Source organism: Hesperophylax consimilis, chromosome 17 (genome assembly GCF_061612785.1).
Source record: "Hesperophylax consimilis isolate HC1 chromosome 17, BYU_Hcon_1.0, whole genome shotgun sequence".
NCBI lineage: Eukaryota > Metazoa > Arthropoda > Insecta > Trichoptera > Limnephilidae > Hesperophylax > Hesperophylax consimilis.
In genome coordinates, this window is record NC_142852.1 from 24,734,881 (window position 1) to 24,753,176 (window position 18,296).

Sequence of the window (18,296 nt, forward strand, 5' to 3'; positions counted from 1 at the left end):
ATGCTGTTGAAATGAGATCCCTGAGGCGTATGTGTGGTAAAACCATGTATGATCGTGTGAGGAATGTGGATATCCGCAAAGAGTGCAAGGCTGATGTAAGCGTAATGAGTAAGATCAAGAAAGGGACGCTTAGATGGTTTGGGCATGTAGAGCGAATGAGCGAAGAAAGGAGTGTAAGGAGAATATACGATGCAAATGTGAATGGTAGCAGAAGTCGGGGGCGCCCGAGGAAGACATGGCACGACCAAGTGAATCAGATACTTGAGTCGGGCCATGTCAAGAGTCAGAACAATAGAAGAGTATGTATGAGACGATGTATGAATGTGAATGAGGCAAGGAGTGTGTGCCAAGACAGAGTTGTTTGGCGGTCCGTCCTCTCTGCCTACCCCTGCGGGGAAACGGCGTGATGGTTAGTTAGTTAGTTAGTTAGTTAGTTAGTTTTAGAAGATAAAAAGTAAACAATAAAAATGGTAATATTATGGTGGCGCATTTAAGTGGAAGTTTTATATAATTTTGTTTAAATCTTCTGTTTTGAGGATTGCTTTGATTTGTGAACCCTCTGATTTCCTAACAAGGATTCTGCAGTTCCGGACCCAGACGAATCGATAGTGGTTTAGCTTGGCCGCTTCCTTCGTCTGGTGCAGCAGCCGTTTAGAAGCGCTCGTCAGGTGGTCGTTGGCGTAAATGCGGGATTCTCCGCCGCAACCGATGTCGCTGCTGATTAAATCCCGTTTTCCTCGTATTGATACCAAGAAATCATCCTTTCTATATCGTGCTTGCATCTTTATGATTATAGGTTTACATTGCCCTTTCTTAGTTTCTTTTGGTGCCACTCGAGTGACGAAATCTATATCTTTATTCGGATCGATGTCAAAACCTGTTTTTTTGGCTAGATTAGATACAATCGAAATTAAATTCTCGCCCTTTTTTTCCGGAATGCCGACCAGTTCAATATTGGAGCGGCGCGCCCACTGGTCGCGCTGTTCCATGTCATCTTGAATATTGGCGATACAGACCTTCAAGGAATCAACTTCACTTTTCAGTAGGTCGACCAGCTTCATCTTGTTCTCCATTGCTGTTAACTTTTTGCTGATGTCCTCAACTACTTTTCCACTGAAATCGATGGAGAGTTTTACCTCGCTGACCTCATCCCGCAGTTCCTTGACGGCGGCCGGCAAGTAGGAGAGCGCGGCCAGCTGGTCGCTGATCTTCATAAGTTGCTCCATTACGGAGCTGGATGAGTCTCCCGCGGAAGGGTTCGATCTTGTTTGGCGATTAGTGGCCATTTTAATGTATATTGGGAACGTATAGTAGAATAGTAATGAAGGTTGAAGAAATTAACCGAATTCACTTTTATATTAAGAAAAATAAATATAAATAAAAGTAAAAAACAGTTTTTTTTGTTTTTTTTTTCGAGTTGAGTGGGGTTTGAACTTAGGTTCTTAGAACCGTGTTGTAGATAAGGTGGGCGCGTTGCCCACTAGGCCAAAAGCCGCTTCTGTTCTTCCGTGAAATAGGTAGTTATTATATAAATAGTCTAAGGACTTTTAGTTTGTTTAAAATTATAAGGAAAAAAAATAAAATTTTAGATTTTTTTAGATTAAGGTGGGTTTCGAACTTGGTTGCTCCGAATATCTACGGCGCGCCGTTTGGCGGACGTTGTCACCACTGGACTACGGGTCACCTGTGACGCACTGTGAAATAATTGTAATAAATTGTCTGGGCAAAGGTACGATTTTACGTATTGTAATAAATAGTTTGAATAGGTGGTAACAATCACTGTCAGTTCACAGATATTTAATCACATAAATTTACTTATAAGGCCGTTTATATTTGATTGGATTTAATAAGTTCACTTCACTGATCGACAGGAAAGCACCAACCGAAGGATTGATCAATTATTATGTAAATTAACTGTGGATTTAAATGAGTTTTGTGGAGCGATTTTTTTCGTGCGGTCTGTTGAAATGTAGGTATATAACTGATCACCCCAAGGTCATGAATTTCGTTTTTGCGTTTTAATAAATTTTTATTAATGTGATATGGGAATAGAAATGTATCTTTGGATCTTGTAAATGTAATTACACTGCATTTTTGGATGCTAAATGGTAATTTTTTTAATTCCGACCATTTGACAAGAGAATCAAGATCATTCTGCAGAAGAATGGAATCGATACAACTTGTGATAGCTCTGAAAAGTTTGATATCGTGGAGATATTTTGAGCGGTTAATGGTCTTGCCTATATCATTAATGAATAAAAGAAAGAGGAGGGGTCCTAGATTCGATCCCTGGGGAATCCCGGAGTTAGTTTTGTATTCGTGAGAGAACTGGTGTCCGTAACTGACATACTGACGACAATTGTGTCAATTGTTGCTAGCTACGAAAGAGAGAAAATCCTGAGAGAATCCGATTTGACTCAATTTTATTAGTAAAATATCATGGTCGAATTTATCAAATTAATGCTTTTTCGAAGTCTGTATAAATCACATCGACATGTAAAAAAATTTCAAAAGATTTATTTATATTGGTGGTTAGATTCATACGGTTTGTTGAGGGTGATAGAGCGTGGCGAAATCCATGCTGATTTTCGGTGAGTGTATGTTTTGTTTGATTATATATTTGTGAGTAAATAATGGTTTCTAAAAGTTTTGCGGGTGTTGATTAGACAGCTACAGGTCTGTAATTATCGATTGCCAATTTTTTGCCTTCTTTGTGTATAGGCGTGACTTTTGTAAGTTTCCACATTTAAGGGAAGATATTATTACGAAGTTAAAGGTTGAAAAGGTGCTTTAGAGGTTAAATTAAATGTTTTGAGTATCTTTTGAGTATGATGGGTGGTATAAAATCTGGACCGGCAGAGTATTTAGGTTTTAGCTTGTGAAAAGCGGCAACAATATCATCATCGTTAATTTCGTGAATTTGAACAGGTAAAGCATTGTGTGACGAAGAAGCTATAGAGGAAATGTCAAGTTTGGGAATATTATCGCTGATTACTGATTGAAAATAATCTGCGAAACCTTCTGCGATTTCAGAATATTCATTGTATTGATTTTCACTAAAGATCATGTGATTAAGTTTGTCACAGCCGCGGCGTTTATCGTTCGTGTAAGACCAAAATTGAGTGGGGTCTGTTATAATACTATTCTCTGCTTCACGTGTAAAGTCAGTGTAGGCCTTACCAATTAACTGCTTGATTAATTTTCGTGATTTTTTAAAGTTTGTTAAGGCATGTTCGGATTTAGTTTTTTTCCAAAGATGGTGCATTTTATTTTTCTCTCGTATGTGATGAATGGTCTCTCCAGTAAACCATTTTGGATATTGTTCTTCATCTCCGAGCATACGTGTGGATCTTTTCTTTAGCATAAGTCAAAAATATTATTGAGCTGCTTATAAAACATTTGAGCAGCTAGGTTTACATTGAGGCAGTCATAATGATTCCAGTTATGTTGTTCTAAAGGTGCCTGTAAACGATCAAATTTGTTTGTCAAATTTAACGTTTGCTCGTCACGTGTTTGATGAGCAAGGCCTGGGAAGGCCGCAAACGTTCAAATGAAGTTTGTCAAATATTAGTTCATTTATTTACAGCTTTCGCCGGGAATTGTCTTTTGACGTTTATTGTATCCGGTCTGAAGTGGGGTGAATAGCGAAATATTTTGTGTTATTAAAAATGACGGATGCGGACAAAGCATTTCTTGCGTTGACATTAGCTCTGTGTCTAAGGGCCCGTTCCCACTTCCGTTTTCAAATCGGGGGCGGGTCCCGTTTTAAAATCGGATGCCCTAGTGGCTGTAGTGGATGTATGGAGCTGTTCACACTTGTCCGACACGATTTGAAAACGGATCCGACATTTTTTGTCGGATGGCTCGCCTACGTAGCGCGTCCGTTTTCAAATCGTGTCGGCACACGCTCGCTCATAGTGTTGTATGGAGCTGTTCACACTTGTCGTCCAGTCGTTCCGGCAGAGTCCCCGCCAAACCCCGACCCCTCCCCGCCCGCTCCCTGTCGCAAGGAAGCAGGCACGCTGCGTGCTTGTATTTGGTTATTTTGTTAAGTAAATAAATCAAAACTACAATAATGGATAAGGAAATAAATCCCGGAAATTTAATACCACTGGTCGAAGAAAGAGTATGGTAATATTTTATCTTTAACTAAATAAAAACAAAACACTTGGTGTACACAACTTTTGTACATCAAAATTTTTATTTTATTTTATTTAAGTTTACTTTTTTTTAATTTTAAAGCTTTAATGAGATGCACGGAAGAGCGTATTAGTTAAATAAACACATAATAAAAAATATTTGAGTGTTTATTGTTTTCTTACTTTAAAATATCGATAGCCTTTCTTCAGGACAAATGCACTTTCTCAATTTTGTATTTTGATATGTTAAGTTCTCTGAAACTCATTCCAGTAGATGGTTAAAGGAAGTGATAGACATTCTGTTAAGCCATTAAGCGCCCTTGAGGTGATTTTTCATGGTGAAAACGGCGCTATATAAATAATCCAATAATTATTATTCTAAAATAATTAAAGAACTTTAGTTCATCACTTCTCAACTCACCAATTAACACTTGGAAAATTCCTACAGAAAATCATTCGGCTATGATTGGGTGTACCCAAAATTTTCTTTTCACTTTTTTCCTTCTTTTTAATAAGTACAACATGACAACAAGAGCTTCATCGTCGTTCATTGCGCACCATTACTGAAGAATGAGCAAATAACATGTTTTTGTTGAATCGACAATTATTTTTTTTCGTAGAGTATGGTCCGTTTTTAAAACGGTAGTGTGAACAGGGCCATTGGCCATCCGTTTTTAAAACGGGACACGCCTCCGATTTGAAAACGGAAGTGGGAACGGGCCCTTAAAAAGAAAAAAAAGAAGGTGTTGGTCTAGAGAATGGCTAAAATTAAGAGCTAAATATACCAATATATATATTTTTCACGTCTTCTTCCGTAATATTGGCGCGAAATACTTTTAATAAATCCGTTATTGTTTTTATTCCTATGTTTCTTTTATTCTTGTCCATATAGTCCCTGCATTTTACTTTCCACAGTTGCGGCAGATCGCGATATATGGATATAAAATGTAATAAAAAGTCTCTTTCACTTATAACATTCGATGACGCAGCACTCTCCATAGTGATGGCAACACGAAACTGACGTTTGTTTGATAAACACCCCCGCAAACGTTCAAACATGTTGTCAAATATCGTTCAAACTTTCCGTCAATCAGAATTTCTGACAAACACGTCAAACACGTAGTTTGTTTGACAAGCACATCAAACAAGGCCGCAGACGTTCAAATAATTTGACAAACACGTAAATTTGACAAACAAATTTGATCGTTTACAGGCACCTTTAGGCATTTTTAAGTGTATGATCTGAGTTTTCGTTGAAAATCCAACCCATGTTTATGTCCGGGGGCAATATGTCTGATTTTTCGTGGGTTTTTGCTATGTACTCGAGTGTGAATGATAGTGAAGGGTGATTAAGGTCTTCTTTGACAAGTGGAGAATCATGGCGACGGACAACAGCATTTTTGGAATGTATGTTGATTAATACTAAGTCTAACATGAGTGCATTTATGTTATTAACAGTGTTTACTTGTGTCAAATCATAAAAATAACAAAAATAATCATAAACATCACTCGTGTTCTCCCTGACGAAAAGTTAAAATCACCGAAGATAATAATATTTTTAGATTGTAGTTTTGCACTTTCACTAATGATTTTCTCGTAAAATAATTTATATTGTTCCGATTTCGTATTAAGAGGAAAGTATACTACACATATATATATATATATGATAACATTTCTGTGTGATACTTTCACCCACAAGTCTTCACCTTGGGTTTCCATGTATTCCAGTCTTTCAGCGTGTGAGTGGCTGTCGGCTCGGAGGACCAGAAGTGTCCCTCCTCCGCGACTGCCTCTATCCTTCCTGTATACGTGGTATAGATTTCCGAATAGCTCGGCGGAATACGTGCCCGAAGTTAGCCACGTTTCAGTAAGAGCAACCAGAAGTGGTTTATGACACATTACATTGGTCATAAAATCTAAAATTTTATTATTTAAACTTCTGACGTTTTGGTAGATTCCACTAATGTTGGTTTTCGTGCGTGTTGGTGTCGGCCATCTTGATTTTGGGTCGTGGCCTCCGAAATGACCATTCGTTGAAGGCCACGTTTTCAGGCCAGATCATGGGGTCCAGGAAAAAATGGAAACTATTTAACGGAATTCCTATTTTGAAAGAGGCATACCTCTCATGTCTCGTAACGAGTTTCTCTACCGTAAATTCTAGATCGGGCTTCTTCTTTTTTAGAAATGAGGTTATTTAATCAACCGTGTTTGCCCGGTGGAACATGAATGCATGTAAGTGCAGATTTTTTGGGATAGCCACCAATGAAACATATAGAAATGAACTACACGTAAAACAAAACAAAGTAATCAAAAAGCTATTTCACTTCAAACCTAGAACATCAACAGAAAAATTATGCATGGAAACAAAACTATTAACATTAAGAAACTTTTTATGAATATTATAAATGTATCCTTATATGCAAAATAAATAATAAACTGATACATCCAAATACAGAAATCATTAAAACGTACCAAGTACCTACACACACACTTTACACGGCAATACGATAAAATACATTTAAACACCATACATACTCATTACGGCAAGCAATCCAATGGTTTCGATAGGAGCAACATATATAATTGCCTCCCAGACGAAATTAAAAATGAAAAAAGTGAAGGTAAATTTTTAAAAAAAATTTCAGTTTTATGCTCAGTCAACAAAACAATGATCGTGAGTAAAATCGTAATGTAATATATTAATATGTAATGTATAAATTTTTTCTAGTTTAATAAGTGAAAATATAATTTTCTTTTATCTAGAATTAAAAAAACATTAAAAAAATAAAATGTGGTTTCGCTTGGAATATCCAGTCAAAATAACAAAGTCGTAGCCAAAACACATATTTTAAAACCTTGAAGATATGACAACGGTTAAGAGAAACGTTGTTTATCGTGGAAAAACTATATTTATACATTTACAATATTTACCGCCATTCCGCTTTTAACATAATATCTGTTAACAATATGTTTTTTGTTGGGTAATTGTAATAAATGCCTTCTAAATACTAATCTAATAATTGTAGACGTCAAATTGACAGTTTAAACATTCTTCTGTGACAAAACGCCCAATGATTCCCTAACTTAACTGGAATAACGGCAGCTACCAAATAAATAGCGATGAATATAAGAATGAGTACTTACTTTACCAATAACCATCACAGGCGTGGGATACTATGTTTAACGGGAAGAAACGGCTCTCTGAGAAGAAAGCACTTGTTAGCACTTGTCAAAAATATTTATAGGTTATGCATAGACAAGAATGAAGTCATAGACAATTATTATAATTTTCATGGCGACCAGATAACTCAAAGAAAAAAACATTTTCTTCATGTGACTTTTGAATACATACATATTGTTAACATACATATTCATCATTTGATAATTAATCACGGTAATTAAAAAGAACGGTTATTATTAAGAACGATCTTAACTAAGAATAATGATTTTTAAGAACATTTCATATTCAGCACAATTTGCGAGTCATTCCACCCGAGTGGTACCAACTGCAAATATATGGTCGGAAAGCACGTTTAGCTATTATTTATTTCAAAATAAGAACAATTTTATCGATAGCCCATTCCTCTTGGGATGCTATTTTTTTTATTTTTATTGTTGATACATTTTTTTTACAATATTTCATATTTCAATTTAGTAATGTTGGCCTGACTTGGTTGTTTACCCGTGCTGAGGCCCCCATTTTATAATTTAAGAATTTATACATTTAAAAAAAAATAAAAGAAAAGAAAAACAACATTAAAATAACGATAAATTTAAAATAAAAAATAAAGATTAAAAATTAAAATATAATTATAACACTAAAAGAAAAATAACAAAAGGGAATGTAAATCGGCATTTATAATGATATATGTATTTGTGCGTGTTGCGTGTTTTATATATATTTTTTTTGTGTTGCGTGTATATGTTTTATGATATTAAACAAACTTGCAAAGAATTTGGATGTAAGTGACTGTTCTCTAAATGACTTAAAACAATTATTGAATAGTCACCTAGCTAAATGCTGACGTATGTAAAATTGTACTGTAATTGGAAAAAATATTCTTCTGTACAATACAAAAAATATGCCAAACAACACTAAACCAAGTGTCACCTTATTTATGGTCACAGTCATTCCTCCGACTACGTCCGACTAAAGCAGTGTTTCCCACGGTGGGGCGTACGCCCCACCGGTGGGGCATAGCCCCTTATTGGTGGGGCACCACGCTTCAGAAATGAGACACGTAGGCATTCCACATATAAAGGGAAATACACATCGGTCATACAAAAAAATGCCTGAGATGTACAAAATTGAAATATACGCCAAATTGTACTTAAAATAAAATGAAACCCGTTACAATTCCAATAATTATCTAAAATCACAGAAACTGTGTAGGATGTAGCTGTAGTTGTTGTATTGCTAAATTGATTTATACCTACATAATGTATAAGTAAAGTGAGGAAATCTATTATTGGTTTCTGAGTTAAGTAAATTGAACATGTATAAACCAACCAAGTAACTGTTAATTTTCCTAAAATAAAATATACAATTACGATTAGAACATGATATATGATATTATTTTGCTAAGCGTGTGAATTTGTAACATTAAGCTGAAAATTAGTGAACACGAATGATCGTTAAGAACATGAGAATGGATTTTGCTTAGTATGACTTTTGTGAACATGAATAGTTACACTAATAAAATGAGAAGGGTTTATCCTAAATATGAGTGATAATGTGGATCGTCAAATTTGACTTCCATAAACATGAATAATTACAGTAAGAATTGTTTTTTTTTTGTATGAGTGCTATTGTTTCTAATTAAACGTGACTTCTGTGAACATGAATTATCGCAGTAAGAACATGAAAACGGTTTATCCTTAGTGTGAATGTGAGTCACTTAGTATGTATTTTGTGAACATTAATAGTTACAGTAAGAACATGATAATGGTTTTGCCTTTGTATGAATTCGAATGTTTGCCATAAAGCTTGTCTTCTGCGAACATGGATAGTTACAAAGAAGTTATAAAGAAGAAACTTACACTAAAAATTTGCAAAGAAACTAACACAAAATATTCTAACATTACTTTGCATGCCAGAAAATTATTATTAACCTTTCCCTCAACTTATTTGGTGGAATGTGGATTTAGCGCCATAAACGATTTACTCATTAAACATTTAAACAACTAAATCGATTGGAAATAACTAATAGAGGGGACCTAAGACCGAAACTATCTAAGTTAGATCCGGACATAAAATTTATTTGTAGCAAGCGTAACTGAATTTAATTTTAGTTGTAATATATGTATTAGAAAAGGTTTTATTCAATTTCATTAGGGGTTCAAATGTTTATAAACATATTACATTATGATTTTAAAATTTACCTGCTGTTTCATAAAAAAAGATGCCGGTGGGGCATCTGACTTTTGAAAAGACTACGGTGGGGCATGGCGTAAAGAAGGCTGGGAAACACTGCTTTATACAAATTCCATTCCAATATCAGTCACAAAAAAGAATGACCTGTTGAAACAATGTAAGACCAATATTATTCCACCAGCCTTACATAACTGGTATGAAAATACACCAAGTAAGTAGCATCAAAAATGTAGCTCCCGAGCCCAGCTTTTCTGATCCCAATCCTGAAGATGAGTAGAGTGTACCGTACCTACATGTCTACACGTATACGCATCCTTTAAAAGCCTTTTTACTATTATAAAATATTATGAATGTGTCTTTCAGTAAACACCAATAATGATTGGTAATTATTATTATTTTTATTTGTAATAAAAAATATTAAAATTTGTATTGCATTCTTGGTTTTCATATTTATTTCTACTAAATATTTCAAACATTGCTTATTTTTACGTTGATTAATGTTTTCATAATCTTTTTTATTTCATCTAAACACACACATTGTTTATTACTCATATTTGTCATAATATCTTTTATGTGATTATTATTTTTTATTTTTTTTTTATTTATTATGTAATAATTAAACAGTTTACAATGTATAATAATATTTGCTAACAATAATGATATATAAAAATTAGTTTTCACAATTTTTTTTGAATTTTTTGATGTTTCTCCTTTATGGAAGCAGACGCTTGTGTTTAAAAGAGATGCTGAGTATCGAGATGAACATTATCTATATAAGTATCCTTATTAATAATTTAAGGAGTTAAGAATATTAAAAATATAAGTGTATATCAACAATGTACAATTTAACGATTTATGACGGTACATTATTTAATTGACGAATTTCGTTATTTTGATTTTTTACATTGAAATGATCTTTGATCGCTTTGAGTAGGGTTTTGTCGTCTTCGATTTTTCTGATATTATCAGGTAGGTTATTAAAGTATTTTTTGCCTAGAAATGTGTAATGATGTTGTGCAAATGAGGTGTTACATTTATGTATTGGAAATATATGTTTTTGACGAGTACGTCTTTCAGTTGAAAAATTGTGATTTTGTTTTTCTTTTATTATTTGAATTATTATGTTTTTTCGGATAAGATCGTTAAATTTTGGTACTTTAAATTCTTCAAATATAAGTTGAGTTGGATAATCTCTCGGTTTTTTCAATATTATTTTAACAATCAGACGTTGTATAATTTCAATAGGTAGGAGATTAGTTTTGTATGCGGATCCCCAACTGGTTACACTGTATTGGAGATTCGATTGTACTAATGCGTAGTAGACTGAAGTTTACGACGAAACATAAGTGGGATACATTGGAATTAATATTTTCACATGTATTAGTTTCGGAGACATAATGTCTTAGAACTTCCTTTTGAGATAATTTTTACCAGAAAACATCAGCATTCAGGTGTTTTTGTTTAGATTAACTGGACTACTAAGAATGAAAAAAAACATTTTACCTGCTGTCTTGACAATTCTTTCAAAGCGTTCTAAGCACTCCTTTTTAACATCCGGCAGGTCTATGTCAATTTCCGTAGATGGGAATCCCCCTTCATCTTCTCGGGGTCCAAGCTCCGCCTTGATGGTAACAGACTCTAAATTAAAGCAACCTGAAAGACAATACAACAAAGTATATTAACAGTCAATGTACAAAAAAACTTGTTTTTACTTAAAATTAAAAAATTTATATTAAAGTAAAATATTTACGAAAAAAGATAACATTGATTGACCACACAGGAGCAAGAATAAGGTGAACAGACCTTAAGCTTAATTAAGGAAATAATAAAGATACCAGATGTCACTTCAAGGACCGATGTTTCAAGAAGGAAAACATTTACTCCTGGGTACCTTCAGAACACGGTTTTATTATTATAAGTCAACGGAATGATATTTTCTTTCGTAAATATTTAGTTAATAGACACGAATATGTGTCAAAAAAGATGAGGGTTCATTGTGAGCAATACTTGAGCTAAAAGAGTTTTGTAGTTTAGCAGTTATAGCAAATATTTATTTTAAAGTAAATACGTCCTGTTTGCACGACATTTCGGAACGGACGTGGATTTCGAATATCCGAATGTAACATTCTACATTTTATACGTATGCAAAGCAACTAACCGTCTGTCTGAGTACTCTCCGCATATTGCAAACATTCCTTCTTTATATCTAGAAAATCGAAATTTATATCTGTATACGGTATTTCATCTCCGCCTTCTTCATGGGGCCCTGGTTCCGTCTTGATGGAAACAGTCTCTTGATTTGGTAGATCCATGGCACTGCTGTTGTAGCGTTTAGTAATTTGTTCCAGCCAAACAAATATACCTTGGTTTGGCTTGTAATATTCTGTTAAAACAATTAAATAGTATTCATAACACATTATTGGAAATTAGAATATAATTACGTGTGTACCTTGACCTTGAAGTTAAAACATTTGAAAACCGTTGAAATGGTCGTCGTTAATGGTCAGATATATTAATATTTAAATTGGAATTACCGTTCCGCTTTGGGTACCGATTGGCGTAAGTTAAACTCGATAGTTTTAGACATTTGAGCATGACATGTTGACTATACCCAAGTTTAAGTGCGTAACTAATTGACAGCTCCGTATTTAATATCAATCAAGTGACGAAAAAGTAACCTTGTAACATATTAAGAGTTAAAAACAAATAAACAGCGATACGCAAGTCAAACTGGCAGTGTTTGCGACAGTGGCAGTGTAATCTTCAGCCATCGATCGTGATTTTAAATACTAAATTTGAAGTATGAAAATATTGTTGTCATCGTAACGTCAAATAAAAACCATATTTATTATTTTTATTATTTATTTATTTATAATGTATTACAAAAAACATGGTAAGTAACACATTATTCCCAATGAGTTGAGATAAAACTCATTACGGGAAGTACAGACACATAAAATACATTTTACAAGGATATTACACTTTTAAAAAAATACAACATATTGAAAAGGAAAAGAAAAATAAATAAAAAAGGAAAAATACATTGTTAAGAATAGAGATTTTAGAAATACTGAGAGACATCTATACACATGAAACATAGTAAACCAAACATATGAAAGCGAGCGAAAATTCACTGGTTTAAAAACATTTTCAGGAAATAATCTTTAAGCGTTTTAACTAATATTTTTTTGTTAGTTACTGATTGCTTTATTTCATTAGGTAATGCATTGTATTGTCTATATGCAATATATTGTAATGAGTTAATACCAAATTTTGTTGTGTGGGTAGACGATGCTAGGTGTATTAGATTTTGGGACCGTGTTTTGTGCTGGTGTATGTCTGAATTAAATGCTGGTTTGATGTTAGTGTGTGAGGATCTATGTATGATTTGTAATATTGTACAAGTGATATTGTATTTAGGTAGAACCGTAAAAGGAAGTATATTTGTCTTTAAATATATATCTTTGATATGTATATCCCACGGTAGACGGTAGATATTCCTTATTGCTCGATTTTGAATCACTTGTATTTCTGATATTTGTTTTTTAGTAATAGTGCCCCAGATACTAACTAAATAACTCAGATGGGAGTGAATCATCGCATAGTATGTGGCCCTTAGTAGAGATGTAGAGAGAAGACCTTGGAGTCGGTACAGTACGCCGGTTATTGGGGATATTTTAGATTTCACATGCTCAACATGGGAATTCCACGAAAGTTTAGAGTCTATTAATAGCCCTAAATATTTCGTGACTTCTATATTTTGGAGCTTCTCAGTTCCAAGTGTGATATTCATTGGCACATAATCCTTATTACCGAAAGTTAGGTAGTGCGTTTTTTTTATATTGAGGCTCAATTTATTAATACGCAGCCAATTAGCTAGAATTGAGACATCTACATTCATTTGAGACTCCAGGTCACTCAGGCTTGTACTGTGATAATAGATTACAGTGTCATCCGCATAAAGTTGGAGGTTTCCAGAGATACCACATTTAGTTATGTCATTGACATATAGCAAGAAAAGCAGAGGCCCAAGAATTGATCCCTGTGGCACTCCACATGTTATTTTACCTAAGCCACTCGAGACACCTTTGACTTCAACAAGACAAAATCTATCATCTAAGTAGCTTCGGAGGAGATTTAGGGGCTTCCCAACAATTCCCAAATATTCCAATTTCTTTAAGAGTATTTCATGATCGACCGTATCAAAGGCTTTTTTGAGATCTATAAATATGGCTGCCACATATTCACCCTGGTCTATATACTGTTGAAGGTTGGAGATAAAATCAAAGGCGGCACATTGAGTACTAGAATTTTTCCAAAAGCCATATTGTTGTGGTGTAAGGATATTATTCGCAGATATGTATTTTAGGAGTCTATCTTTGATTATGGTCTCAAATACTTTTGAAAAAACCGATAGAAGTGATATAGGACGGTAGTTAGAGATACATGTTTTACAGTCTCCTTTGTGTATAGGTATTATCTTCGCTAACTTTAATTCATTTGGAAACTTTCCCGAGGACAGTGACCAATTAAAAAGTTCTGTAAGGTGACCCGCTAATTCTTCTTTACAAGTCTTAAGAACTGATGGTGTTACTCCATCGAGTCCCGGTGCTGCTTTCAGCTTAGTTTTAGAGATGATCCTCAGTACCTCATCTTTGTTTGTCCTAGCCATGTACAAGGATTGGCAAGCCTTCGGTTCCACAAAAACGGTATTACAGTCATCCGGGAATGACGGAATGGTAGCTGCTAGCTTTTTTCCTATTGAGAGAAAAAACTCATTAAATGCGGATGCTATTTGGCTCGGATCCTTAATTACGCAGTCATTTACCTCGAGGGATTCTATTTCGTTAGTTGGTTTATGTGTTCGGTTTGATAGAATAGAGTTTATGATTTTCCAGGTTTTAGTGGGGTTATTTTGGTTTTGTTGAAAGCTGTTCGCATAATATTTGTGTTTTAGATTTCGCCTATAATTAGTAATGGTATTTCTCAATCTCTTTTTAAGTGTTACAAGAGTAAGATTACCAGGGTCTTGTTTCCACTGCTTGTGAATCTGGTTTCGTTCTTTGATTAATGTATTTAATTTGGAATCAAACCACGGAGTATTCAGTTGTACCCGACTTCTTAATCCTGTTTTTGGTGTAGTTGTACCTGATTCTATTGCCTTTTTAATGTGATAATTGAAACTTTTAAAAGGGTCTTCTGAGTTGCTTAAGTTGATCGTGAAATTGTTATTAAGAAGATAGGATTTTACTGACATACTGTTGATGATAGGTCTCGTAATCCGGGATTTGGTTCTATTATTAAAACATTTTTTTAAGTTGTTCTTATAATCAACAATAAGTATATTATGGTCACTAAGTGGATCATCAATATTCGATATAGTAGTCTGAATGTTTTGCCTATTTGATAAGATGTGATCTATTAAGGTGCAGCTTGTATCAGTGACTCTCGTGGGAAATGTTTTGTTATGTATTGAAAAATTGTAAGATTGTAAGATGTTGCAAAAATTTAATGAAGAATGTGTGGATATGGATATGTCAATGTTAAAGTCTCCGAATATTAATGTATCTTGTCTACTTTCGTTCAGTATTTTTTCTAGATGTATTAGAAAATCTTGCATTTTTGTGTTGGGTTTTCGATAGATAGCATAGATGTTAACTGGTTTCCTATCACTGCTACTAAGCGTTATACCTAAAAAGGAATTTTCATTTGAGAAATTTTCAATAATTGCACACTTCATAGTATCAATCACATATATTGCTACGCCGCCTCCTCCTTCGTTGGGGCGAGAAGAAAAAACACTTTTGTAACCATTCAGGGAGTAAAACTTTTCCTCTCCAATCTTAAGCCACGTTTCCGTAATGACGAGCACGTGTACAATGTACCGCGAACTTCTTACTTTTTCTTCGATCTCATCAAACTTATTACGGATGCTTCTCGCGTTCATATACATTATTCGTAGACAGTTCGTCACGGGATTATAATTCTCGATGGTGAGGCACTTATGCTCATGTATGTTACACTCCATAATCTATAGTTGCAAGGTCGTTCTTGAGTGCAGCGATGTAGGCCGGGCAGTTGTCCCTATCTCCAGTTGAGTGATCAGCAGGCTTACCAAATCTGGTGCATGTCGCGCAAACTGGTTTGATGGTGGAATTTGGGCAGGACTCACCAGTATGATTCTGTTGAGCACAATGTCCACATGTGGGTTTGGTATCTCTGCAATACTTGTATGAGTGACCAATCATGTAGCATTTGGTGCAGACAGTAAGGCCAATAAAATCTCGGACGCGGCAAATAGTCCAGCTTATAAATACTTTCTCTTGCTCGACTAGAAATTTACGTACGGTAGCGGGTACTGCGTAGATACGGTGACAAGCGTTACCTGACAATATAGACAATATTTACTCATTCGCCATCGACTTGTATTTTCTGTGGCTATCAAAGGCGTGTGACACGGGTGCGCCTGTTCTCACATTGCCGGAGGATTGGGGGCGGAGCTACGAAATCCGAACTTCACTTCATATCTGCCCGGCAAATTTAAACCTGTGACAATGAGAACTTGGCTTTCTTGGTTGGTTGTTATTTCTCCATAAGACTGCATAACAATTACATCGAAGAAGGCACTTTGTCATAAAAATACAAGTAGTGCATTCAAGTTTAAATGATCTTAAGAGTTACTAGTGAAGTAGGCCTATCGTAAAGGAATATCATGATAGGTCACGGATTAAACACAAATTTCTTCTACTTTGTGATTTTATTCGGTAAACCTAGAATATATAAGATTAAATAACAATTGTGAGGTCAGGCTTCTGGCAGAAAGCTTAAATAATACAAACATAACCTTCAAATATCAATACCAACTACCAGAGCTAGGTAAGTTGGAGGTTAGTAATAAAAAGTACAATAACCTATCCTAGTAATGGTTTCGTAACCAGGAAGTAGAAGGTTAGGTTAGGTTAGGTTAGGTTAGGTTAGGTAAGGTTAAAAAAAATGTTTCTCTCCATGTTTCGTTTCTTTCAACTCAAAATCTCCCTCATACTTGAGAGATTTTCGAACGTCAAACCACAGTCAAACTTCAAGACTTCAAACAAATTATTCAAAATCAAGTTGATTGTTGCCAGCCTTCGTGTACACTCGGCAAACTTCGTAGTTCCGAGCCGCTTTGAGCCTTCGTGTTCACTCGGCAAACTTCGTAGCTCCGCCCCCAATCCTCCGGCAATGTGAGAACAGGCGCACCCTTACAACGCATGCAAGCCGTCAAGTTTGTCAGAAATATATAGATCAACAAAATAAATCGTGTAAAATGTATATGCGACCGAAAAATGGGCGTGGCTTACAGCTAAATCTCGATGACACAAGTTGATCTGTAGGGATTTACATATGTATGCCAGCTTGGGTAATGGATCAACATATCCGGGGTGGATCAACAAATGCAAACGGATCAACATATACCTGGCGTACCGTCGCGCAAGATCAACATAGTACGAGAGGGGATAAATATATATATATATTAATTTAATATTTACACCACATTTTTACGGATTACATCAGATCATAAATATAAAAGTAGGCACACACCTCTCGCTCCAACCGCATTCAACGCCAAATCATACATTCAAAAGTATTTTTACCCATTAGTTGCCTGCAACGGGCGAAAAGCTAGTAATATTATTAATATTCGATTAATAAGTAGGTGGTAAGTACATAAAGTTATTCTATTCAGTTGGAATAATACAGAGCTGATAATATTTCAAGAGTAGGAACATAATAAATTGCGACAATAAGCTAATCTTTAGTTAGAATTCTGATATAATATTTCAAGAGGATATGTAAAAAAAAAATATATATATTTATATACATATGTATTTTTTGTTAATTAATGATGAAATGAAATAATTTATTATAACTAAGAATGAAATATTATAATTTGCATTTGATCAATATTAACATTTAATCAAAAGATACGTAAAAAATCGTTATATGAAATTAAATCTTATAATTATCATTGGGTTGATCAAGTAGTTGTTTTATTTGTGATTTAAAAACTTTATAATTTTAAATTTATGTGGGAGTGCACTAAACAAATTAAACCTTGATAAGTGTAATGGTGTTGAGAAGCACTGCTTTTAAATAATGGGATTTCTAAGTTGCCACGTGATCTTGATCGGTTTCTTATTTATGGAAATGTTACTGTAATATTGGAATGATCTTTTAGAGAATAACAGGAAAAAAAAAAAAAACATGAATTTTTTACTATCGACGGTGAGTCAGTATATGTCTCGTCTAATATAAATTTCGATAAAATAAACAAAGATTGTGAAAAAAATAAACATAGGACATTTATAATGTTTTAATACCGTAATACTTCCCTTTTGAGGGATGAATAGTTCTGTTCGGCACAAAAAAGATCAGGCAAATAACACTTTCGAGAACGTGAATAGTTGCCCTCGGAACATTTAAAACTTCTTTCTCCACTGTGAGTCAGCATGTGGCTCGTTACAATGGCTCGAAACATGAAAAACGTCTTTCTGGACAGTGAAAACGCACGTGAATCTTTCTTTCGAATAAATGAAGAGTTGCACATTGATTAATTAAATTTTTTTCTCTACTGTGAGTCAGTATGTGTCTCGAAAAATTTTCCTTTAGAGAATATGAATTATTGCACAAAGAAAATGAAAAAAAAATCTCCAACGTGAGTCAGCAATTGGCACGACAAATAATTTTATTGAGTACATGCATAGTTGCACTTAAAAAAATTATTTGGAACACGAAAAAGTGTT

At 34.5% G+C, this 18,296-nt stretch overlaps 1 protein-coding gene across 1 annotated transcript; it reads right to left on the minus strand.

The window, feature by feature from the left end:
* Positions 1 to 485: 485 nt before the first annotated feature.
* LOC149416320 (uncharacterized) lies at positions 486 to 1,286 on the minus strand. The gene has a single exon (XM_089641643.1). The coding sequence runs from the start codon at positions 1,284 to 1,286 to the stop codon at positions 504 to 506; it is 783 nt and encodes a 260-aa protein (XP_089497769.1). The 3' UTR covers positions 486 to 503.
* Between the last annotated feature and the right edge of the window lie 17,010 nt (positions 1,287 to 18,296).

Coding starts and splice junctions, on each gene's coding strand:
- LOC149416320 (XM_089641643.1), bottom strand. CDS start 1,286: ATGGCCACTAATCGCCAAACAAGATCGAACCCTTCCGCGGGAGACTCA.